The sequence below is a fragment of the Miniopterus natalensis genome, chromosome 6 (genome assembly GCF_054644295.1).
Source record: "Miniopterus natalensis isolate mMinNat1 chromosome 6, mMinNat1.hap1, whole genome shotgun sequence".
NCBI lineage: Eukaryota > Metazoa > Chordata > Mammalia > Chiroptera > Miniopteridae > Miniopterus > Miniopterus natalensis.
This window is the reverse complement of record NC_142086.1, coordinates 82,737,006-82,762,806: the sequence shown is the minus strand read 5'-3', so window position 1 is coordinate 82,762,806 and position 25,801 is coordinate 82,737,006. Positions and strand designations below refer to the sequence as shown.

At 44.4% G+C, this 25,801-nt stretch overlaps 1 protein-coding gene across 2 annotated transcripts in view; it reads right to left on the bottom strand.

The window, feature by feature from the left end:
- Positions 1-6,847: 6,847 nt before the first annotated feature.
- The window catches only part of MCM3AP (minichromosome maintenance complex component 3 associated protein), a 42,864-nt gene continuing 23,910 nt past the window's right edge, over positions 6,848-25,801 (bottom strand). For both annotated transcript variants that reach the window (XM_016211869.2, XM_016211870.2), the window contains exons 18-29: positions 24,731-24,928; positions 22,869-22,937; positions 22,650-22,787; positions 20,895-21,045; positions 16,077-16,335; positions 15,765-15,862; positions 14,563-14,953; positions 13,185-13,442; positions 12,577-12,706; positions 10,495-10,695; positions 8,575-8,725; positions 6,848-7,262 (exon numbers count right to left, since the gene is read on the bottom strand). In XM_016211869.2, the coding sequence (XP_016067355.2) occupies positions 7,104-7,262; positions 8,575-8,725; positions 10,495-10,695; positions 12,577-12,706; positions 13,185-13,442; positions 14,563-14,953; positions 15,765-15,862; positions 16,077-16,335; positions 20,895-21,045; positions 22,650-22,787; positions 22,869-22,937; positions 24,731-24,928 (2,203 nt within the window). In that variant the 3' untranslated portion in view covers positions 6,848-7,103. The remainder of the gene's footprint in view (positions 7,263-8,574; positions 8,726-10,494; positions 10,696-12,576; positions 12,707-13,184; positions 13,443-14,562; positions 14,954-15,764; positions 15,863-16,076; positions 16,336-20,894; positions 21,046-22,649; positions 22,788-22,868; positions 22,938-24,730; positions 24,929-25,801) is intronic.

Genomic DNA, 25,801 nt, shown 5'->3' with positions numbered 1-25,801 from the left:
AACAACTGTAGTTTGGAGAATGTGGCTTAGATCTGAAGTCAAGAAGGCTAGATCCTGATCCATCTCTAAATCAGGGGAACATACCTCCCAGCCTCTGAGGGAACTGGATCACTGCCGCCTTCCTGCCGCAGAGCTGCCCCACCAGATACCATGTGGCCAGGTAATGAGAAGACCGGTGAGCCTTACAGACCCCGGAAACTGTACCCAGAGGAGCCTGAGCCTACTTGACCCTGTCTCTTCTCCCAGATTCACCGATTCACACTTCCCTGGAAAAGAGGCTGGAAGTTTTTCTCTGGGGATGTTCCTCCACGTGGAAACACAAAGAGTAGGAGTAAGGACTCCATCCTCCAGGGAGGGAAGAGGTTTCAGTTTGGGGCAGAGTTTGAGTTTTGACTTTTTATGAGCAAAATTATAATCCTCTTTTTTGTATATATGTAAGAAAGGGAGGAAAAAACTGTGAATTCCGCCTGAGCGTCACAAAGATCAGAGTTTCTAGGGACAGTCATGAGAGTAAGAATAATGCTCTCTGCTTGCACCCTACCAATTCCAGCTTGTTCAATGAACTAGATACAGAAGACTCTGAGTTTTTTGGTATGGACAACCGGGCATATGGTAGTGTCATTTTCTAAAGTAGGGAAGGTTTGGGGGGACTTTTCAACTTAGGTTGGGGGATATGTTAAGACAGAGATGCCCATTTGACATTCATGTGGATACGTTGAGTAGGCTGGTGTTCTGGAGAGAGAACAAGGCTAGAGTGAGGAATTTGGGAGTCATCTGTTGTCGGGTGATATTTGAAAACAAAGATTAGATGAGATCAACTAGGGAGTATTCCAGAATGAAAAATCTCCAGGGTGAGCCTTGGGGCACCAATAGCTTCCTGTCTAGAGGAGAAAGAATATCCAGAAAGAGAGAACAGGGGATGTTGAAGCCTGTGAAGGCCATGGTGATACATGCAGGAGTTTTGGGGGGATTGTAAAGTGAGCTCTGAGAATTGATTAGATGTGAATCCGTGACAGAGTTTTAAAATGTGTTTGGGGGCTGGGGGTCCAGTTAAACATGTCATACCAAGCACAGCTATTGGCTTCCATTTCCCACCCACACTCTACATACATAAAGTCATAACAGAGATAAAAACTCACAGTGAAAGAATGGGAGAGGAAGTAGCAGTAAGACAGATCAACAAAATTGTAGAGGCTAGGAATGTAAGCAGTAGTGATAACTGACAGCAAGGGAAGGATGAAACCTATGTCCGGGGGCAAAGCCATCAAGAAAAGAGACCATTCTTGCCAGTGAACCCCAGGAAGGCGCAGAAATTGGAGGAAATGGTAGAAAGTTTGAATAAGAAGCAGGGTGGCCTGTATCCTTTCCCCTGCCTGGGTGGAAGCCTGCATCAGCTGAGCCAGACTAGGTGTGAACTCAGGCATAAGGCATCACTGAGGGCCACTGAAATCGGGAGTTGAGTGAAAGCCTTCACTCATATGGGAGCCCAGTCCCGCTTCTCCCACTCAGCCATATGGCTTCAGACAGTGGCCCCCCATAAAAAGACCCATAAACATTGGCAGCTGGGACCTAGTAGAAAAGCAGAGAAGCCTTTCATCTGGCAGGCTGTATCCATTGACACAGGGCTTCCAACCAGCTCCTCAGAGCCCTATCATCATCATGAGCCAGAGTTAAGGAAAACTTCTACCACAAAAAAAACACACAGAAAATGGAAACTTTGAAAAATGGAGATGATGCAAGGTGTGAAAGAGGGTTTTGACAAAACACTGAGATGGGATGTTGCATCGTGAAACAACCACCTGACACACTCTTTTCCTCCTGGCCTTATTTACCTTCGTCCTAATCAACGCATACGTGAAATGTTTTGCATGTTTTTCTTGTTTATTGCCTATCTCCCCACTAAAAAAATATAAGCCTCATGAGAGCTGAAATTAGTTTTGTTGGTTGCTCTATCCCTAGCACCTGAAGTAATGCCTGGCATGCGGTAAATACTCCAAACGCATACAGTGAATAAATGAATGAACAATATTCTCTAAATAAGAAACATTAAGGAAAAGTCACATAAATAATAAGTATAGTAGCAAATTTAAAATGTCACTAGACTAGGGAGATAAAATAGGGAAACTTTAGGATAGGCTAAAAAGGAGGCCCTGCCAGGTATGGCTCAGCTGTTGAGCATCCACCCAGGAACCAAGCATTTGAGGTTCGATTCCCGGTCAGGGCACATGCCCAGGTTGTGGGCTCGATCCCCAGTCAGGCTGAGCAGGAGGCAGCAGATCGATGATGTTTCTCATCATTGATGTTTCTATCTCTCCTTCTCCCTTCCTCTCTTTAAAAATCAATAGAAACTTTTTTTTTTAAAGATAGGATATAAAAAATTGAAGAGAAAGAAAATTAGATCAACCTACGTGTCAAACATCTGAATATTAGGAGTTTGAAAGGGAAATAGTGGAGGGGATGAATATATTAAGTAATTTCAAAAAATCCCCAAAATGGGTGAATAATTATCTAGATTGACAAAGCACGGCAGATTGTTTTTTGAAATATGTCTCCAGCACCTCCCATCTCACGTTTTCCTAAAATGTGGTCTTAACATCTGTCCCCATTGAGAAATGGGATCTATGCCCTCTCCCTTGAATCTGTAACCAGATGATTAAGCAATACAATGCAGTGGAAATCATCCTGCACGAGTTCTCCAAAGCTGGGCTTGTATTTTGCTCACTTGAGCACTTCTACCTGGAGTCCTCAGATGCCACATAAGAATTCCAGCTACCCTGAGGACACCTGACTTGAGAAGGCCAAGACACATGGTGAGGTCACATATAGCCACTTCGGACTGAAAGCTGCAGCCGAGCCCTAGCCAGCAGTGCAGCATCACCTGCCAGCCATGTGAATGAGGTGTCTTGGACATCTAGCCTAATCAAGCCTTCAGGTGACTGCAGCCCCAGTCAATACCTGCCTGCAACTGCATGAGAGATCCCAAAAGGAAACGACCCAGCTGAATCCTTCTGAAATTTAAGCTACTATGTTTGGGATAGTTTGTGACACAACAGTAACTACTGGAAAAATACTAAGTGCTCATCACAATAAAGTGGACAGAGAGTAGGGGAAGGAGATCAGCACATCAAGCATGTTGTTAAAAAATTTAAGAACACCATGGATAGACATGACCTTGAAAACTTCCAGCAACAGCCCTAGCAGTTTTGTTCAATGGTTAGAGCATAGGCCTGCAGACTGAAGGGTCCTGGGTTCTATTCTGACCAAGGGCACATACCTCGGTTGCAGGCTTAATCCCCGGCCCTGGTTGGGCACATGCAGGAGGCAACCAATTGATGTGTCTCTCTCACATCGATGTTTCTCTCTCTCCCCCTTCCACTCCCTCTGAAAATGGAAAAAAAATACCCTCAGGTAAGGATTTTTAAAAAACCACCAAAAAACAAAAACACAGAGGAGTGATTTCCAGTCTAAAATTCTACCCAAACAATGAATCAAATATAAGAAATAAAGATAATTTTAAGTGAAGCTCAGAAAGCTGCTAGTAGATAGTTCCATCAAAATGAGAAAGTGAACCATTTTCTCGGAATCTAGAGAATGTCCAAGCTGTGGCAGAAAGACGGGGTTTGCCCAGAGGGTCATCTCCAAAAGAAAGAGAACCTAGCACATTACCTGATGCACATGACCCTGACAGAAGCTTTTCACTTAGGGCAGAGCGTTTCAGGTAAAGCAGTGATAGGAACACAGAAAACCAAACAAATGAAAAAACAAGGCAGTTGTACCTAAAGGAAATGTAATCATAAACCAATACAGGGCTTAATTAGCAAACACTATTAATATAGTCATACTGAACTCTGAATGCAGATTTCAGCCAACATTAAACTAGGGTAGGGAGTATAGATATGTGTGGGTGATATACTTTGCAGAAAGGATAGTGTGAGCTCCTTTTCCATTTGTAGGAAATCAACAGGTGTCAGGAACCAGCCTGAAAGACGAACAAATGAGTTATGGGATCAGGAGGGCTGCCCTCTAATGAGGAACAGCACCAAATGGCTTCAATGCCTTTATTATATAGTAACAAATAATTGGTAATGAGGTGAGGGTGATACAAAGTAGTTCCTTCAAGGCTGCATAAACACACTTTCAGAGTAAACATCCTGCCTCCTGCATAAGCCCAGACCTTGGTAATTTCTTTATTTTGGCTCCTCACGGGAACTTGGGAGGGTTGAGTCCTTGGCTCCAGGCCCTCAGGCTACATGGACCATGTCCAGACATGTAGCCGGCTCCCAACATCAAGGGTAATTGTGGGGAGGGTCGAGTCCTTGACTCCAGACCCTCAGGTCTGGACCACGTCCAGACACGTCACCGGCTCCCAACAAATAGATAATGTCTAAAATAAACATTAAGAAACAAGATAAAAGACTTAAATGTAAGTTATGAAATCATAAAAATGCTGGAAGAAAACATGGGCAGTAAAGTCACAGAAATCCCACATAGTGGAATTTTCACTGATACATCTCCTAGGGCAAGAGAAACAAAAGAAGAAACATATGGGACTACATCAAACTAAAAAGCTTCTGCACAACAAAAGAAAACAGCCTCAAAATACAAAGGAATCCCACAGTCTAGGAAAACATACTTCCCAAGGATGTATCTGATAAGGGGCTAATTTCCGAAGTGTACAAAGAACTCATAGTACTCAGCAAGAGGAAAACAAACAACCCAATTAAGAAATGGGCAAAGGACTTGAATACACACTTCTCCAAAGAGGACATACGGATGGTCAAGAGATACATGAGAAAATGCTCAACGTGGCTAATCATTAGAGATGCCAATTAAAACCACAATGAGGTGTCACTTCACACCTGTAAGAATGGCTCCATCAAATCAGCAATAACACATGCTGGCGAGGGTGTGGAGAAAGGGGAACCTTAGTACACTGCAGGTGGGAATGCAGACTGTGCAACCACTATGGGAAACAGTATGGAGGTTCCTCAAAAAATTAAAAATGGAGCTGCCTCTTGACCCAGTGATCTCACTTCCAGGAATATATTCTAAGAATCCTGAAACACTAATCAGAAAGAATATATGCACCCCGATGCTCATAGCAGCACAGTTTACAATAGCTAAGATCTGGAAACAGCCCAGTGCCCATCAGTAGATGAGTCGATAAAAAAGCTCTGGGACATTCACACCATGGAATACTACGCAGCTGTAAAGAAGGATCTCTTACCCTTTGGGACAATATGGATGGACCTGGAGAAAATTATGCTAAGTGAAATAAGCCAGGCAGAGAAAGAAAAACATCACATGATCTCGCTTATATGTGGAATCTAAAGAACTTAATAAACTGGTGAACAGAATAGATTCAATGACATGGAAGCATGGATCAGACTGACAAATGTCAGAGGGATGGAGGAGGGCGGGTGGGTGGAGGGAGAGAGAGTAACCAAAGAATTTATATGCATATATGCACAAGCCAAGGACACGGACAATGGTGGGGAGGGGGATGGGACGGGGTGGAACGGGTAATTGGGGAGAAAAAGGGACATCTGTAATATTTTTAAAAAAGAATTAAAAAAAAAAAAAAAGATTAAGGAACAAGCCCTGGCGAGGTAGCTCAGTTGGTTAACAGTGTCGTCTTGATATGCCAGGGTTGTAGGTTTAATCCTTGGTCAGGGCACATAGAAAAATCAACCAATGAATGCATAAATAAGTGGAACAAATGTTTCTCTCCCCTTCTGCTCTAAAAATCAGTTTTTTTTAATATTAAGAAATAGCACTATTAAGTCTTTATTAACATGAAGTTGATCACTGAAGAAATCCCTAAAATAGTTGAACAGTGTTTGATATGAAGTGGGGCCTGGATGGTGGATTTGGTGATAGTGGCATGAGGAAGTTCTGTTCTTTGCTTCTGTTTTCTAGGTGAAAAAAGATGCCGTCTATATTGAGGATTGTTGAAGGTTTGAAGAGAGTAAGATATGAAAGTCTTCTTGGAGAGTCTATGGGATGTAGGATTATAGTAGGGAGGTGCTGAGTGCCAGTTTAAGATTGGTGGCCATACCCAGCATCACCAAGTCTGTTAATACCTCTTTCTGTATATGGCTCAAATGTATCCCTTCTCTCCACACCAACTGCTAGCAAACTCAGGATTATACCCTTCCTCTCACCTGGATGGCTGCAGCACCCCTCTTTCAAGTTTCCTGCCTTGTGTTGCTCACCTTCCCCATGTGACTTATTATTTTTAATCATCACCAGAAGACAAGAGGAAGGGAAGGGGAAAGAGAAGCATTAACGTGAGAGTGAAACACTGATCAGCTGCCTTGCCCCAACTGGGGATCGAACCCGTAACCTGGCTACATGCCCTGACTGGGAATCAAACCCAAGACCTTTCAGGTCACAGGACAACACTCCAACGGAGCCAAACTGGCCAGGGCCCCATATGTCATTTTTAAAAGAAAATGTGACAAGTCACTTCTCTGCCTAATACCCTCCTACAGATGATTCCCATAGTATTCAGAATAAGGCAGTAAGGGTCTCTGTGGTCTGGCCTATCTCCTCACTTGGCAACAATACGAAACTGGCATCTCCAGGTTTTCATCACACTCTCAGGTACTCTCACCAGCTACACCCCTGCACTCCTCTCCAGGAATTCTCTCACCTCCAGCCAATCCCCTTGTCTCCCCGCTTCCAATCCAGAATCATGCCCCATGCACATCCTCAAAGAGCTATGTACATATACTGTTGGCTCTTTCAGATGTGAGATGGATGGGCCTACATTACTGATGTGTGGCACATCTGAGGTTGCAACTTTGCTGAGACAACGAATGATGACTCGTTACACACAGAAATGTAAGAGGCAAACTCCCCCAGAGCATGTTGGTGGGTAACAGTCTGAGATCATGAAAACAGGTAATATCAAAGGTGTTACATAGGCGGAAAAAGCCTACTATTTTGAAAACTGGGGGAGACCTCCTTAGACATTCAGTGTTTTATTTGCATGATTAATAATCACATTTCCAACAGTGCATCAAGCATCAAGAATAAGGTTATTTTGAGTAAAAGCAGAAAATCTTCTGGAGAGGCCCTCCCACTCTCAAGTCTGCAGTTCAAATGTCCACCATGTCCAGCAGAGAGGAGATATGGAGCTCTGACACAACTTCCTCTGCCCTTGAACTTCGGATCAGCCTTTCCAGGTGCTTCAGCCGTTCAGTTAGAGATGTACCTGTTGCCTCTGACAACTGCAGTTGTTCCTCTGTCCTTTCATTCTACATAAATAAAAATAAACTAAATATAGTTTTGGGATATCCATAATTCTCTTTAAAGGCACTAGATTGGGCTCACATTAGACATCTCATCTGGGGCATGCTGGGCTCAACAAATGCCCCTCTCAGCACCTATCATAGATCCTTCCAGCTTCTTTCAGCATATACACATACAACTGGTATCATCTGGACATGGAATGTTTCTCTGCTGATTCTATCATGAATGACTTCCAGTGCCAGTTATTTTTATAAATTATCATTTCAGGGTCTACAAACTATTATATCATATGTACTGTAATTACTTAATCAGACTCCCATCTTTGGATATTCAGTTTGTTTCCACTTTTATGCAGTATAATTAACCCTTTGCGGTCGTATTAAATTTGGACATGGGTGTCGTACTGGTCGGAATTAATTTCCATTAAAAGAGCAGTGATACATAACATGCAAGATTATGAAAGATAAACAAGAGAAATTATGAACTGATACATGAATGAATAGAGTTAAGATTCGTACGGTTCCTTGCTGTGGTGGCTGAGAGCAGACATACGACCAGAATGGTAAAAAACCTTTGGTGGCTGAGAGTAGACAAACAACCACGAAGGGTTAATGCTACAGTGAATAAAAATACATTAATTTTTGTCATATATAGTAATTTCTTTAGGGCAGAATTGTTTAGTCAAAGGTTACAAATATTTTTAATTTGTCTGCCAAACTGATAAATTGAAAGTGTATCATCTTAATTTGCTTTTTCTCCCTATTGAAGGACTTCCTAAAGCCAGTCCAGCATTAACTAACTATGATTAAAACTTTTACCACCAAACCAAGGATGGTGAGGTAGAAAGACCTTGAACTTTGGAGCAAGTCAGGTCTGGCTTTGAAAAGCAGCTCTACCACTGACCAGAGCTGAACACTTGGGTGAGGTCCTTGACTTTTGTGAACTTAACCTGCTCCGGGAAAGGTAATCCCAGAAAGGAAGATCTGAGTGATGCCATGGTTTGGACAGTATGTGCTCCATAAAGAGAAGACACTGTCATCATCTATTACTCTCCTCAAGCCCTTACTGAACGTTAGTTAGCACAAAGCAATGAGTTTTGTTCAGTTCTTAAGCACTTTTCAATTATACTCTTCACTCATTTCACAAGCAAAAACTCAGAATTAGTTGGGACTCTATAACTGCAGATTAAGTTTAAGATCTAATTTAAGCTAATAATTTATTGGTCATAACTTCATACTGTATGAATCAAGCGTTACTTTTCTTCCAGCCATTTTATGTCTAATTCTAACATAAATGCCAAATGTACTCTCTTCTCACCTGTGGGCTAGTAGCTGTGAATGTTTTCATCACAGGTTCAATAGTCTGGGGCAGAGACACCAGAGTCTGAGGAAGGTAGAGGGGAAGGGAAGCTGAATCCATAAATGCTCCTGAGTCGTCAGACAACCACTGCTGAAGTTGATCTTCAAACCTGAAACATTTTGAGCATTAGGAAGCAAAAATTAACTCTCACTTGCTTTTTCTATATATATATATACTTTAATTTAAAGCTTTGCTTTTTTACTAAGGATAGAACTAAGCTGTGACATCAACTGAGAAGCAGAAATATACTTTTAAAAAATTAATTTCTCTTTAATTTATAAATCCAACTTATACTTAATGAGAAAGGTGGCATTTGTCCAGAAACAATTGTTTTTACATGTTACTTAAAATTACTCATAATTCTGTCATTTGCTTTATTTTCTCTGGCTTATTTTAGATTTTTATGTCTACAATTAATTCTTATCTCTTGATGGAATATCCAAATGTATGGACTGCTGTTTACAGTTTAAAATTAACTCAATATAATATCCTACTGTGCACTCCATACAATTGCCCTTTCAAGAAAAAGACCTGGGAAAATCTACTTTTAGAAATCGTGATACATTCATTCACTCTCCCAGCACATATTCATCAAACCCCCACCAAACACTAGGCACCATTCTAGGTACCAGGGATACAGCACTGAAACAAAAGAGGTAAGGCCCAGGTCCAAGCAGCTTGTCCTTTAGTGAGGAGAAACAGAAGGGACACATGACGAGGGAAATGTGGTCTGAAGATGAAAAAGACAAAGTGAAGACATGGAGACAGGAAGGGCTGGGAGGATGGGCAAGGAGGCCTTGCTGAGAAGTAGACATTTGAGCAGAGACTAGAAGTGAGTGCAAGGTGAGCCAAGGGGGTGTCAGGGGTTGGCTCTGGAGTCCTGAGCAAAAGGAACAGGGAACACAAAGGCCTGGCTGCATAGTGCCTGGTGTGTTGGAGGAAGGAGCAGAGGTCAGAAAGGAAACGGTAGGCAGAGCACATAAAGCTTTGCCCAGTTCATAAGGGTTTTGCCTTTGATTCACGGTGGGAGATGAAGCCACTGGAAGGTTGTGAGCAAAGGAGTAACATGGCCTCTGCCTCACACTTGAAAGTCTCACACTGGGTCAGCCTAGACTAGAGCATGGCCTACTGCAAAAAAGGTCCAATTCCGAATATATTTTAAATAGAGCAAAAGGATTCATGGTTAGGCTAGACGTGAAGGGATGATTCCAAGGCATTCGGCCTGGGCAGCTGGAAGGATAGAGCTGCCTTCAACTGAGAAGACCATTGTAGGAAGAGCTGGCTGGTTGGGGAGGAACTAGAATTGGATTTGGGATGTTAGTTTTGAAATGGCTATCAAGGAAGTAGTAGGATACTCAAATCTGCAGTTCAGAGAAAAACTCGGGGTTTGAGATACATATTTGCAGTTTTCAGAATACTAATGTTATTTTAAAATCCATGAAACTGGATGAAATCACTGGGGAGTATGTACAGGTGTCACAGACGCAAGGTCCAGGTAATGACCGAGGGGAGGCTGGGGGAAGAGGAGGAACCAGCAGGCGGGCAAGCGACCAAGGGTGTCTGGGAGCCAGGAGGGAGCAAAGATGGGGGATGGTGCTGGGGACTCAGGTGCATGGTCAGTTCAGCTGTGTGGTGGCTGCAGGGATCCTAACCAGAATGGACATGAGGAGCAGAAAGGGCTGCAGGGAAGACTGAAAAAGAGAACTGGGGAAGTGAGAGTCGCTGTTTTTGAGGAGTTTACTACTATAAAAGGGGAAGGAACGAAACGGTGGTGACTAGAGAGGGAAATGGGGCCAAGATAGGGAGAAATGCCAGAACACTGACTTTCAAGCAGGAAGTGGCTTAAGGACACAATGAACAAAAGGGAACAGGCTTCACCTCTTGCTCTCCTCTTTCTCCAGTAGCAGGCTGCTGGACAGACACTGGGCCAGGAGCTCCTGGGCAGAGGCTCCACGCATCAGATCCTCGGTGCTGGGAATCTGTCCCTCTCGGCCGCACTCTGAACTCCTCTTCCCTTTGCGGTGCAGAAGCGGAGTGGAAAACTTGTTTGCAGAAGGGCGAAAAGACTTTGTTCCCAAACTGCAAGTACATGTTTTGAAATGCTTATGGTCAGGAAAGAGGGAAAAAAGCTCTCAGGCAATAGGTAGATGTGGGTGCAGATACAGCCTGAGACCCACCCCTTCCTGCTTCCAGCTCCCCTCGTGGTCAGGGCTTTCCTCAGCTCAGGTGCAGGGCTCCAAGGGAAGGCAGCCTCTGCCTTAGGGGAGCTTCCTGTCTCCTGGGAGGCTGGACTCTTGGAGCACGTCTACTCTTGAGTTTTGCTTCCCATCCCTGGATTACCAACAGGTCTCTATTGCACCCTATCATTAGCAAGGTTTTTTTGGGGGGTTTTTTAATGTTTTTATTGATTTCAGAGAGAGGAAGGGAGAGGGAGAGATAGAAACATCAATGATGAGTCATTGATCGGCTGCCTCCTGCACAGCCCCCCACTGCGGATAGAGCCCACAACCTGGGCATGTGCCCTGATCAGGAATTGAACCTCAATCTCCTGGATCCTAGGTCAACGCTCAACCACTGAGCCACACTGGCTGGGCAAGATTCTTATTTTTATATTTAGCTACTAAGTCCATCTGGAACTTATATTTACATACCGTGGGAGACAGCAGAGCTAATGGTTTTTCTAAACAGATGCCAATGCCTGTCCTCCCCTCCCTTTTCTCAGATTTGGTTCTGTGTCTGGACTTTCTATTCTAATCCATTCACCCACTGTAACTTTAATATTGTTTTGACACCATGCAGAGCAGGCCTTCCTTGTTATTCTTATTCAAAATGTTCTCAACAATAGCTACACATTTTCTCATCCTGATGAATTTCAGAATTAACTTGTCAAGACCATGGGAGAAAATTTGGGGTTTTTTACTACAAATGCCCTGACTGTATACTTTGAGAACTGAGAACTTTATAGTACTGCATCCTCCATCAGCAAGGACAGCCTGACCCTCATTTAGTCAGGCTTTCTTTACACCTTCAGGGCCCTCAGAGTTCCCTTGACAGGGGTTTAGCAGCCTCTCCTGGTCAGTCTCATATTACAGGAGTGTTGCTACTGGAAATGGGACTTTCTGTACCTTGTAGGTCAATATATGTAATCACCTTCCTGAACTCTGAATGATTCTAAGGGTGTGCCTGTTGATTATCTTGAACTGACAAGTAACTATCTGGAAATGATGTTTCTCCTTCCTTTCGTTATTTATGCCATCTGTATCCCTGCGCTAGGCAGGATTTCCAGATCAAGAGTAAATAGCAGTGACAACAGGGGCAGCTCAGGCTGGTTTTGACTTCAGTGTTTCTAATGTTTTGGCAAGAAACATAATTTTGGGGGCAGTTTTATTATACATAGCCTCATCAAGCTAGGAAATTTTTTTTAACCCAAGTCTGATAAGAAATTCTATCAGGAATGGTTATAAGTTTTTTAGCAGGAATGGATATAAACTTTAAGAAAAGCATTTTAGCTACTAAAATGATCACTTATTTTTCTGTTATGGCACCAAATAACATGAACAGAGTTCTCTTTGTTGGTACTATTTATCCTAGGATAAAGCCTACTTGTGAATTTTTCATGTACTGCAAGACTGCACATGCTGACACTTCAGTATTTTTGGACCAGTTTTGTAACTGAGACATCAGCTTTCTTTTGTCTGCACTCTCCCAGTTATGTTATGATTTCAGGGTCAGGCTTATCTGACAAATGAAGTGAGATCCTTGCTTTTCTCTGTTTGAGAACAGTTTCTACTACATGGGAATGATCTGTTCCTTGAGTATGTCAGAATCTGCCCACATACTGGATTCTGTACCGGATTCTGTGTATAGGATATGACTTTCTGTCTGTGTACCTTGGAAGAGAACACAGTTGTTCTGTTGGGTGGAGGGATGACAGAAACACACACTGAACACAGATCTCACCCCCTCTGGCTCAGCTGGAGCTCCTTCTGCGTCTGCATTCTGGCTTGTTCCCACAACATAGGAACATCATATATCTTCAAATGGTTTTTAAAAAAATATACACATATCTGACCATCTTCACTCAGTGCCTCTGAGAAAATAATATAAAAATAAAAAAGAATGTCAGAAGAGCAATAGGTGACCACTTCACATTTGCCTATATTCACTGATTTAAGGACAAGCCCCTCTGATTAAAGTCACATAATTATGTGACTCCCATTTGAACCAAACATGCTCCAAGTGTCTGTGGGTCACTCAAGGTTCAGTCAGGCTCAGGCCCAGAATGTGGTATGGCCAGTACGACTACTCAGTGCTACAAAATTGTCTCAAACTTAGAGCCAGCCTACAGGGCCCATTTCAGGGGGTAAGTCCTGGCTGTCCTGAAACCATCTTAGCTCTTCCCAATGTTTACAAGTCACCTAGAAGTCAATGGCTTAAAGGAGGGAGTCCCAAGAAAATGAAGGGTGGTGAACCACAAGGAATAAATACCAAGTAAACTTTTTTCTTTGCTGAAATTGACCAGTCAAGTCACATGAGGAGCCGGCCCCACAGTGCCATGCACTAACTACCTGATGTGACAGGAAGCCTGGGGGGCGTCCAGTCCCTCAGCTTGTGGTTGATACACAAGGCAATGATGTCGTCCCATGGGATCTCAGCAACTGAGGGCCCTGCCTCCCAGCCAGGGGAGGGGTTCTGGCTCTTCCACCTGCCATAAGTTCTTCGGAGCAGGCTCTCCACCTGGGACCGGAGAACGGGCTGTGTCTGGCGAGAGCTGGGGATCTGGGAGGCATACTGGATAACCATGGAACACACAGGAAGCCAGGGAGCTGGAGAAAAAGGACCCCATGAGTCACAAGGTTTGGCCAATGTACAGGTGGAAATCTACATGAAATATTCCTCACTCTATATTAACTTAGGAGAAAGCAACTGTGTAGTTGAGAAGTCTATTCTCGAATCTGAATACAATAAACCATAGCTGTTCAGGAAAGAGCATCTTTCCCCCCATGTCCTGACAAGGGACCCAGTCTCCCTAGACAAAATCCACAATTAAGGGTCCCCCACATGCTCTAATTGTACAGGCCCAGGAATCTATACTTTAACAAGGACCCAGATGAGGCTGGTATATGAGGTCTTGACTTCTCTTGGGGAACACTGACCTAGCACACAGCACAGAGGGTTTGTGCTATATGCTTTGCTTCCCTTTGAGTTCCTTCAGTAATGAGCATCTGTTAGACCTACTGAAGACCATACCGTGAAATTTAAAAAGCTGCCTGAGGCCTATGTTCCATGAAGTCCAAAAGAAAGTGGCCCTGCCAAGGCCCCATGCTGTGCCACATAAGCAGCAAATAGCCTTCTTCCCTCCTAACAGCATCAACAAGGGAAGGGCAGCCTCCATGCCCAGCCCAGACTAGGGGACATGGAGGATGCATCAGAACAGCCCAAAGGCTTCAACTGGCACAATCAGAGCCACAGAACAGAGGCTTCTCTGATAAAGAAGAAATACTGGCTTTAAGTCAGCACTGAGTGCTGTGGCCCCAGCAGAGCCAGCAGCATCGGGAGAGGACTGCATGGTCCCCATACTCTTTACCCCCATACCCCATGGTGCAGGCACGGCAAGACCTGCTGTCCATTCAGAAACTCCAGGCCTTGGGGTCAGTGCTCCCCCAACATGCAGGCCACCTTCCTCCCAGGGGTCAGCAGACACCCACAGATTGCTCTGTTGGTGGTGAAAGGCCAAATGTCACTTCACAAAAACCCTGGCTCACTCTGACTCCTAAATCCAAAGACAGGTGCAGGTTGGTGCAGAATGGGAGAGGGGCACATAGTAGACGATGTAAGAGCCTTACACCAGTGCCCAGTACCTGCCAGACTGTCACTACAGTACGAAAGAAAATGGGTGTTCTCAGCCGCCCCCTACACTCATCCCCAGCCAGCACAAGCATATACCCTCCAGGGGCGGAAGGTCCATCTGCGGAAGCTGAAAGCCCAGCACAGCCTGTTTCAGCCAGGCCAGGTGCTCTGGGGAATTCCAGTGAAGGTGAGGAAGCAGTTGGCTGCCCCCTGCCTCAGCAAACTCAGTGACAGGCCAGGAGAGGTCGCAGAGCTGCTCAGAGGACACCACAGAGGCCAGGAAGTGAAGCACACTGTTGAACAGCTCGATGATGGCGCCAGGCTCCTGTGAGGCCAGGCCCCCCAGCCGCCTCTCTCTTCTGTCGTGGAAAAACCGGCCACTAAACTCACGGCTAACCCCGTCTTCCACATACTGAATGAGGGTCTGGCAGCAAAGGTCAAGGGTACAGGGGCAGTGGGAGAGCAGCCACTGCACGGCCTGTGAAACCTGAGAAGCAAAGACAATCGGAAGAGACTTGGTTAAACAAGCGATGCTCTTTTAGAAGGCGCTTCCTGAGGTGCCCCCTCCCACAGCCACAGCAGGTGCCACCAGAGCACCAGCTTCTCAACCACACTGGGAAGGGGAGCAGAAGCTTCTGCTGCAGTACAGTTTGGCCTCCTAGGGCCTTGGAGACCTAGAGCCGGGAGCCCAGGAGAGGGGTTCCAAGTGCGGCCGCACCCCAAGGTGGGGCTGTAGGATCACCCACTGGGGGGGCTCGGTCTGAAGAAAACCAGCCCTGCACATCCTCTTCATGACGCAGAAAGGGAAACCACGCCTTCCAGTTCTCAGGACTAACAGCTTCATTACGTGCAGGTCCTTTCACATCCTGTAGCTACCTTTCTTCCAACAGCTACTTTTTATTGAATTCCTGGCACATTTTTCCCTAAATGTAAATGTCAGCACAGACTTCCTTTTTTAAGGAAACTTCTGATAACATTATTTCTTCATATATTCTAGGAACCACCCTACAAAAATAACTTACATATCTGACTTTCAGATATAAGACATTTATGTTTTAGAGCTGTAAAGCCTCTAAAACAATTACATGAGCAATTTCTTTTTTTGCAAAAAGAAATAAAAATTTCTTTTTTATGGGCAAATTTTATCTTTCATTTTTATTTCTGCTTATATTTTTAGAAGGTTACCTTTCAAAAATAAAATTAAAAATGCAAGCAGGAATATACACTAAATTTAAGATAGAGCAAAAAGGGAAAAACTGAAATATCTAGTTGGGCCTTTAAAAATGATAAAGCCTTACCTTATTTGTGCCTTGTAAATCATTAATGGAATCAGGAATCTCAATAATAATATAATCTGAAATCAGCTTAGCTGAAACCAAATCCTGTAGCATAAGACCTTGGAAAGAAACAGATGGAAGTCACCTGTCTTCTGTTCAGTCTACATATGAGCAAAAATCTCACTGCATTGACCCCACCCAGCCCTGCTCCCAGTAACCACAGTGGATGCTGTCCCCTGACTCCCAATGTTGAATTGTCAACACTTCCTCAGACCCAGGGCTTAACCCAGTTACTGAACATGCTGGTTCATAAATGACACTGTCTTGACAAACCATCATCCACTTCCTTCTCCACAGCATCCACGCCCAGGCTGGGTACAAGAACCACCAGCGGCAGTGCAGGCTGGAAGGGCTTGGCCTGCAGGAGTTGCTTGAGCTGCAGCAGCGCCGACAGCCAGTACACGTCTTCCTCTGCAATGTCCTCACTCTTCATTTTGGGAGTAAGCAGCAGTATGAGCCCACTGGCTCCCAGGAGCTCCTTCTGTGTCTCTGCGGCATCAAGGGCACCGTCACTGAGAGCGCCATGGGCTACCTGGAACAGCACCCAGACCATCAGGACAAATCAGCAGTGAAAGAAGCCATGAATTAGTGCCAGAAATAGCTAGATCAACAGATAATTCAGCTTCTAGCTATAGTTGTGTTGAGCATGTTACTTTCACCTTAATAGTTACCCTTAAACAGTTATAAAAACAGGTAAGCCCATGACAGAAAAAGGGGAAGGCAAGCCAGCAACAAACAAGGATATCGACCCATGTCTAGAAAACAGCAAGGAGATGGGAACAATCAGTGGCTTGGGTAAGCAGAGGAAGTTACACCTGGGGGGCTTACAGGCATGGTGTGGAAGGACCCAGGCCAGCTGAGCCTGCAAAGGCCCAGAGCACCCAGACTTTGCAGCACCAAAAGCCAGAGACCAGGTTCAGGGCCAGGAAGGATGAGTCACACTCAGAGCAATGGCCCTACAGGTCATTAAGGAAACTTCTAATATCACCCACCTGCAGGTGGCCTTTAAGTACAACCTATACCCTAGGCAGGGGTCTGTCCCATCCTAAGAGGATCCAGTCACAGGGGCATCCCCGGGCACAGTGGAGGGTAGTTGGCACTGGCCACCCCCCACCTTATGCTGAGAGCACCAGCAGCTGCCCTAGCAGACAGGACGAGTCCTGTCCAGAGAAATAAAACAGCCCAGGGAATAGATACCCAGATCCTGACATTTGGAGGTTCCCAAAAAAGGATGGCCTGCCATTCAGTTATCCTCCACCCCACCCCAAACACAGAGCTTGTGGCCAGCCCTTTAGGGACTCACTGGGTATGGCAGACAGCCTCAAATAAGGTGTCTGAGGAGAGCATCCAACATATGAGACTAGAATTAGAAAGAAAAAGAAACCCTAAGGAAACATAAGGCATGGAACATAAGAAAACAGGAAAAAAAATCCTAATTTCCAAAAAATAAAAATAAACAGAAGTGGAATAAAGAAAAAAAAAAATCCTAATTTCCTCAGAGGCATAAGATCATGCATCCAAAAATAGTCACAAGGTGATATGTCAAATAAGGATTTTAAAAAGGAAAATAATAAATATGGAATAAAAAACATTTGGAATATAAAATCAAGGAAATTTCCCAAAATGCAATATAAAAAAGATAAAAAATAGGATGGAAAGGATAAGAAGCTCAGAGGATCACCTGATGAGATCCAACATATGTCTAATTGGGGTTCAAGAGAGAACAGAAAAAAAGAGAAGGAAAGCACGTCATAAAGATGCAAAAACATCCCAAAAGCAAAACAAGAGTCTCCAGCCGGAAAGGACCCACAAGCTCAGCACAATGAGTGTAGGAAGTTGGTACCAGGTACACCCTAGTGGATTTTCAGAACCACGGGACAGAGAGCAAGCTTCCAAAGAGGAACAAAGCCAGGCCACAGAAAAAGAAACAGGAGTAGTCTCAGACATCTCAACAGCTACAATGGATGCTAGGTGACAGTAAAGCAAAACTGAAAGGAAAATAACTTTCAACCCGTAATTCTACAAACCTAGCTACGCTGTAAAGCAAATGTGAGGGTAAACACATTTCAGACAAGCACGGACTCAGAACATTCTCCTTCCTGTGCATCCTTCCTTTGGCAGAAACTGGAAGACATGTTCCATCAAACAAGAGACTAACCCAAGAAACAACATTGCTGCTGCTGTCCAGGGAGCACTGAGTGAGTACTTGGTATGTGTCAGGCCCTGTTCCAAGAACTCTCGCTATGCTGTGTATAAAACTCACTTCATCCTCAAGCTATATGGCCTGGGGCAATTTATTTCAAGTTCTCTGAGCCTCAGTTTCCTGTCAGTAAAACAGGGATAGTAAATAAGAGTATCCATCCACAGGCAACACAAAGACACAAGGAATTTACCCAAGTTAACAGTTACAGGTGGACGAGCAGCACCCCACTGGTATGGAGGCCTCAGTGGCAGCCACACCCTGGGACATGCTATCAGCCCAGAGAGGCACTTTCTTAGAGGGAAGGATAAGGTAAAGTGACAGAGCATTTGGAAAACTCCACTAGGATATATACGGTCCATCTGGTGGCACATTTGGGTAAAAACAGAGAGAAAGAGAGAAAACTGTGTACGTGAGAAAATAAGGCAAATATTACTTGCAGAAAAGATAAAAAAATGTAGTTACAGAACACTTGCTGGTTCTGGGCAAATAGCAGTCAAATAGTCATCAAAACATGACCCCACTAACAAGGTAATATGAAGTAATGATGGAGTAATCCCAGGAAGGTTAGGAAGGCTGAGTGGGGCCGTGGTGTATGAGTTCTCTCTTCACCTAGCAGCCACCAAGATAGCTCCAAGAACCCACTTCCTAGAACTCAGGCCCTTGCACAATCCCACCCTAAGTGTGGGCTGGGCCTAGTGACCCACTTCTAAAAGTCACAATCAGACATAAGTGACAGGATTAGGTTAAAAAAGAGACTGCCATCTTGCTTAGCTAATGGAAGCCACTGTCATGTTGTGAGGCCTGATGGAAAAGGTGTGGGCCTGATGGAAAGGCCCACGTGGCAGGGAACTGAGGAGGCCTCTGACCACAGCCTACAAGGAAATGAATTCTGGCAACAACCACAAGTAGTTCAAAGAGAACCTTCTCTCTTGATTTCCACTTCATGAGAAACCCTGAGCTAGAAGATCCAGCTAAGCCACACCTGGACTTCTGACCCACAAAAACCATGAGATAACAAATGTTTGTTATTTTAAGCTAAGTTTGTTTTGTAGCAATAAATAATACACCTACTTTAATGGAAAGTCAGTGGAGAATATCTAACGTGGATCAATTGAAAAACAGCAATGTAAGCATGTGACATGGAAATCAAGCCCTGGGGAAAGGGGTGAGAAGGGGGCAGGGCCCACTGGCTCTCATTATAAATCGTGGTGCTACTTGACTTTTTAACTACATGCAAGTATTACTTTGACTTAAAAATTTAAGAATAGCCCTGGCTGGTATGGCTCAGTGGTTAGAGCATCAGCTCACAAACTTAAGGGTCCTGGGTTTGATTCTGGCCAAGGGCACATACCTTGGTTGCAGGCTCGATCCCCATGTGAAGAAGGCAACCAATTTTCTCTCTCTCTCTCTCTCTCTCTCTCTCTCCCCCTCCCTCCCTCCCTCCCTCCCTCCCTCCCCCCCTTCCCTCTCTCTGAAAAGCAATGGAAAAAATATCCTTGGATGAGGATTAAAAAGTAAATAAAAATTTAAAAATAAAGGTAAGAGGAACAACAAAATTACTGTCTAGTAGGTGAAGTCTGGCTTTGTAATCATAGGAAAAAAGGGAAGAACATGCACCAAGATGTTACTGTTACCGATGAATGGTGGGAGCAGGGATGGCTCTTAGCATCTTTATACTTCCTTTGTATTTCCTTATATTTAAAAAGTTTTATACTTGTATTTCTTTTACATTTAAAAATATAATAAATTCTACTAAAATGGAAAAACAAAACCCATACATCCAAACTACAATTTGAAGAGGTCCCAAGGACAAAGAAAACATGGACTGGAATGTCACAAGCAGATGACCAGGGTTTGCCATGAATGTGACTTGGTTAGAAAGAAGAATGACCTGGGCACTGCAGGCCTTCAAGTCAAAATATGGGGAAGAGAGTTGACTTTCACTGTGCCCCCTGAGCATGCATCCAGGCCAGCCCTCAGGAGACTCTGGTCACATCATGAAAGGTACCACGCCCAGGCTCAAAGAGCTGGCCAGAGCAGCAGCTATCAGCACCAAGTCTGCTCAACACTGAAGCCCACACTTTCTGCCCTGCACAGCTGTTTTCCAAATAACTAATATACACATCTGGTTTTATTTCTGAACACATACACTGAAACCTAAAATTAATTTATACAAATTTTAATCTAATACGGAAATAAGTTCTCATGAAATAAAATCTCTCGAGGAACCAGAACCAATTAATGGAAGTATTATACAAACACTCATAAAGAACAAAAAGTAGAACTTGTAATGAAAAACTGAGGCCAACCTGAATGTAAAGCAAAAAAACTAACTTGAAATGTCCCTCTATATTATATACTAGCTGGGATCAAGTTTAGTGAAAACTAAATAGGATTAAAAACCATTAGTTTTTTGCTAAGACCCGGTGTATCAGGAAGCTACTTTAACAAGCGATGTCAGTAGCTAACAAGCCATGTGAAATGCAACAGTCACTGCATTTTTGTGGAATGCTCTGTTTCTTATCTCTCCGAGGTTGATTACCAGAGGCAAACATAGAGTTCAGGGCTTCTGAATGATGTGCAGAAGAGCACAGGCGCATCTATGCATTTGTCTGGGTGGTTCTGAGTTTTCACCAAGTCCTCAAAGTGGTCTATGACCAGAGACAGTTAAGGCTCATTGTGCTCCTGGACTCTAACCTGGCATATCACACCAATAGGGCTCCATGGGATGTCATCAAGACACAAGGAGGAACAGACATGACGTGACACCTGCTTCTGAGCCTCCCACATTCTTTCAAAACCATTTTAGATATTTATGATTCCAGTGATATCTTGGAGAGAAAATAAGACAATCACAGAAGTAAATACAAGAAATGATTGTCACTCACCTTTATACACACGCTGACAGAAATGGTCTGATTCCCTTTGCTGCTGAGCGCGTTAAACAGTGCGAGTGTCTGAATTCCACCAGTATCTCTGCATGTGTCATCGGAGCTATCATCTCCCATGAACTTGACTTTCAGCCAATTTGCTAGAATTCTGTGCATAAAAGAAAACACTTGAAGAAAATCTAATTCTAAATCTAAACTATAATGATTTTCAGAAAAAGAACTTAGAAAGAGAAATATCACACAGATGTAGGTCCAGCGACACAATTTTACCGTGGAGCTGATATGGACAAAACTCTACTAGGTTATTCCTTTGGGTAAGACGAGATGGCACTTGTGGAACTGGTTCATTCTAATGTGATTTAAGATTCTAAAGCACTCAGGAAAGATTCTGAGCAATAGAAAAGAGCCTTAGAGTTGAAAATATGTATACATGTTTTACAGAATTGAATTTCTCAGGTCTGAGACCTTAAGAATTCTTGGGACATATATCTCCTAATGAATTAAAAAATCAGAAGAGAGCTATTTTAAGAAATGAATCATTTAAATACTTTTAAAACACCACCACTCCTATCTTTGCTCAGCTGTCTTATGAGGTAAGCTTTATGGCTTTCTTTTTCCTTAGCCTACATGTGTTCCTGCTTAAAAGGTAATGTGTTCAGAGAACTTAATACCCTCCTACATTGCTTATAGGAATGTAAAATGGTATAGCCATATGGAAAACAGTTCAGCAAATCTTCAGAGACAAACACAGAGTTACCACACAAAATAGCAATTCCACTCCTACGTATATAAATCAAGAGTACTACTAACATAGGTCCACATAAACACACACAAAAATGTTCATAGTAGCATTACCCATAATAGCCAAAAAATGGAAACAACCCAAATATGCCCATCAACTGATGAACAAATAAAATGTGATACAGTCAATCCATGGGATATTTATTCAGCCACACACACAAAAAGAATGGTACGTTTACTACAACATGAATGAACCTAGAAAACATTTATGCTGAGTGAAAGATGCTAGTCATAAATTCCACATCCTGTATGATTCCATTTATATTGGATGTTCAGAAAAGGCAAATGCATAAAGACAGAAAGCAGATTAGTGGCTGCCAGTGGCTGAAGGTAGGGAGGAATGGAGTGACTGCTAACAGATATGGGGTTTCTTTTTAAGTGAAAAAATGTTCTGCAATTAGATCATGGTGATGGTTGTACAACTCTGTGAATATACTACAAACCAATGTAATGGATACTTTAAATGGGTGAAACTTATACGTGAATTATATCTCAATAAACCTGTTAAAAATAGAAAAGTAATATGTTTTATAGTTACTTCAAAAGTATGGAAGCGATTTAGTTACAGGAAATAATGCCATGTCAATTTTTTGGCTTTCTTTGTAAAAATGCCAAAGCTTTTTTTCTAAGGAAAAAGATGGAACTATAGCAGACAAATTGTAAGCCGTCTTCCCCAAGACTCTAAAATGAATTGGGCTCTAATCAATACACCTTTGTATAGCTTTAACTAACAACTATGAAATGCTTTTGGACAAAGACTATTGCCAAGTTTATAGAATAAAAATTTTAATTATCTAAAGTGTCAGCTTCAAATCAAGCAAAACAGACTGCAAGTCTAAGCACCAAAATGTAAACCTACTATGCATGAGAGAAACACACCACTCTGACACCCCAGCCACCTCCCCAGCTGCTTTCTCAGCATCAAACCCCTAGAGGGAACCCCTCCCTAACCTGCCAGGATTCCCTGGGGACTGCTCTTCTCCACAGTCAGGCAACACCAGCACCAGCTTCCAAAACACATGCTCCCTCCTACCAGGGAGGTGCTCAGCCACGAGGGATGGCAGGTCCAGGGGCGCCCACACTGCATCACTGGAAGGGACAGAGCAAGGCGGGTGAACTGGTGCTCAAGCCCTGGGCAGGAGCAGTGCGCAGAGCAGGAGCAAGACAGACCTCAGTAGCTGCTGGTAGAAGTGCTGAACCTTCAACTGGTGCGCGGTCTTGTTCCTGAGCCACCTTAGCCTACAAAGAAAGGGAGAACTACATTGTGCCTACATGAGGCCCATGGAAGGATCCTGAAAGTACTTACACTGATGTTTTCAGTAAAAAGTAACTGGTCAGTAAGTATCTCCAGGCGGGAAATACTTAGAAGACCAAGAAAATTTTTTCTGATAAACAGGTCAGAAGACCTGTTCATTTCACAGATATCAAGCAATTATCTACCACGTGCCAGTCATGGAAGCCAGTGGTAAACAAAGTTCCTTCCCTTTAGGACACCCACTGTCATGGGGAGAGACATGCCTCTGCAGGAAGATGTCACAGTAGGTGCACGGGTGTGCTATGGTCTCACCCAGGGTGGTCAGAGAACTGATATGTGAGCAACGGCCTAAAAGAAGTAAGGGGAAACAGCATGAGTTTCTGAGGGAGAGGCAGAGGTGATGGCCATGCCAAGGCAGGAGTGGGCATGTGTGCAGAGAATGGGTACAGGGAGACTGGCCGAGGGAGAGGGTGGTGCGGGGAGGACTGCCATGTAAGGACCCAAGGAGCAGCAGAGAGGTCAACTAGAGACATGAGGCGACCTGACTTAACTGTGGTCATGAGAACATCAAGGGCGGAAGCCAGCAGGCAGGCTGGCAGCAGAGGTGGTGAGGGCAGTGCTCCAGAATGATGGGTGTTAAGTCCAGGTGCATGACCTAAGCCCAGGCTGGCATCCTATGAGCCAGGGAAGGCCCAAAGTTGGGCAAGCTGGGTGAAGATTAGGTTCTGACATCGGGTTGGGAATTGGATACAGAAGTGTGGAACACAGGATACAGGGGCCTTGGCTGGAGATGCAAGAGAGTTGTCAGTGTGAAAGATAGAAGGAAATTACCAAGGGAGGGGGAGGAAGAGAAGAACAGAGAGCAGGGGGCTGTGTTGAAGGGGCGGGAGGCAGACAAAGCAACCATGACTCTAGGAGGAGGCCAGGCCAGTGCCAAGGCTGCCATGGATCAAAAAGGAGCCTAAGTGCCCTGACCACACAGAGCACATCTGAGACAGGTCAGCGCTATTGCCCACCCCACTTACAGATGAACAAACAGTACCTCAGGATTCTAGGTAACTGCAGTTTGTTGGAGTCAAATGAAACTCTGGGGACAGTTTGCAGAGAAAATGTCCCATGACAGCCCAGAGGAAGATGAGACCCAGACGGTGGGCTGCTGCAGCCCCTCCATGTTGCCTTCTCCTAGGCGCCCCACTGGGAGGCCCCTCTCAAGAGGTGACACTGGCATGGCTAGCACTGTATAGCTCAAAGACCTGGGCAGGGCCCTGAGGAGCCATACATGCTCAGGGTGACTGGAAGGAGCAGCAGGGAGGGCCACACCAAAGGGGCACAGGAGGGAGCCCTGTGAGAGAGGAGACTGGAGGGTGGGAGGTGGAATCACTAAAATGCAGCTACAGAAGACAGAGGGAGCTGGTGTGAGTGGTGTGAGAGAGGAACCAGCAGAAATGACAGAGAAGCAGAAGAATCCGGAAGCAGAGGAAACAGGAAGTGGGAGTGGGTGTGAGTCAGGCTCCACCAATGAGAATGGACATGGTGTATTCTTAAACCAGGAATACCAGGAGAAAACACGTGGTTTCAACTAAAATTCAATTACCAAGACCCCAAATGTTTTAAGGGGGAAAGGCATATAATATATCAAAGCAGGCTGAGCAACATGTCCAGAACTGGAGGAAAAGACCACCTGCAAAAGCAGTCCTGCGTCTGCACATCTTCCCTCCACACACACAGGTGGGGCAGGGGAGCACTTAGGAGAAGCTGTGGCAAGCTGAGCACTGACCTGGTGCAGGAGATGCCCACTTTCCCTGCATGGCCAAGGTCCAGGAGGCCCTTGGCCAGGTTCTCCTCAGCAATGGGACACTCTGCACTGGGCACCAGTGCCATCAGCCGATCGTTCACATCCACACAGCAGGGCGCAGCAGGGAAGGCCCGCATCTGCCGCCTCAGCTTCTTCCGGGCTGCAACGGCTTCCCTCCACCTGGAGGACACACCAACATATCACCACTGGATGTGTTAAAGGTTCAACACAGGGACAAATGCAAAAACATACTCTGGCACCATTAACACAGAACACATTTTTTGGAAATACGTTCAGTCTTTCTCAGCAAGTCCTGAAATTAAGAAATTAGAATTAAAACTCAAGGAAAAAAAGTTTAAAAACAAAAAACTCAGGCATGGGGGAGGCCTGAAGCAAATGCATGATGGCAAGCAAAAGAATTACTGAACCTAAGAGCTAATGCTGACCACCCCAAGGACCAGTTTAGCAATATGGACACAAATACAGCGTACATATACCCTCTGACCCAGCAACCACCACGAACAGAAACTTATCTCCAGACCTTTGTGCACTGTGTGTACAAAGACTGTTACTACAGTACTCTTTGTCACAGCTAAAGAGAGAAATCTACAGGACAGTCCATTCACAGGGGCCAGGTAGGTCATTTACGGTGCCACAGGCAACAACTGGGAAAGCTGACACACTGCTGTGATCAGGCCTCCATCTCCTAGCAAATGGAAGAAAGAATAGCTGGGCACAGAGCTGAGAACACAGTCCCAGCAGTGCTAAGAACTACAAAAAAGGACAGGTGTCTGGAGGATGCACAAGCAGCTGCTGCTTCTGAGGAGGGAAAGAGTCTCCCGTGGAATGGAGACTCATTGCTCACTGTGTTCCCTTTCATGCAGCTGCAACTGCCAAGGAACACTAGTATTTATATTAAATTTGACATGAAATGCATCACCACACAAAATGAGTAACACGTACATGCCCAGTTTGAAAAGTAGTGATGAGTCAATCCCACGTCCTTCGATTCAGTTGAGAAGCAGCACCCGTGGTGCCCATGGATCCTGCTTA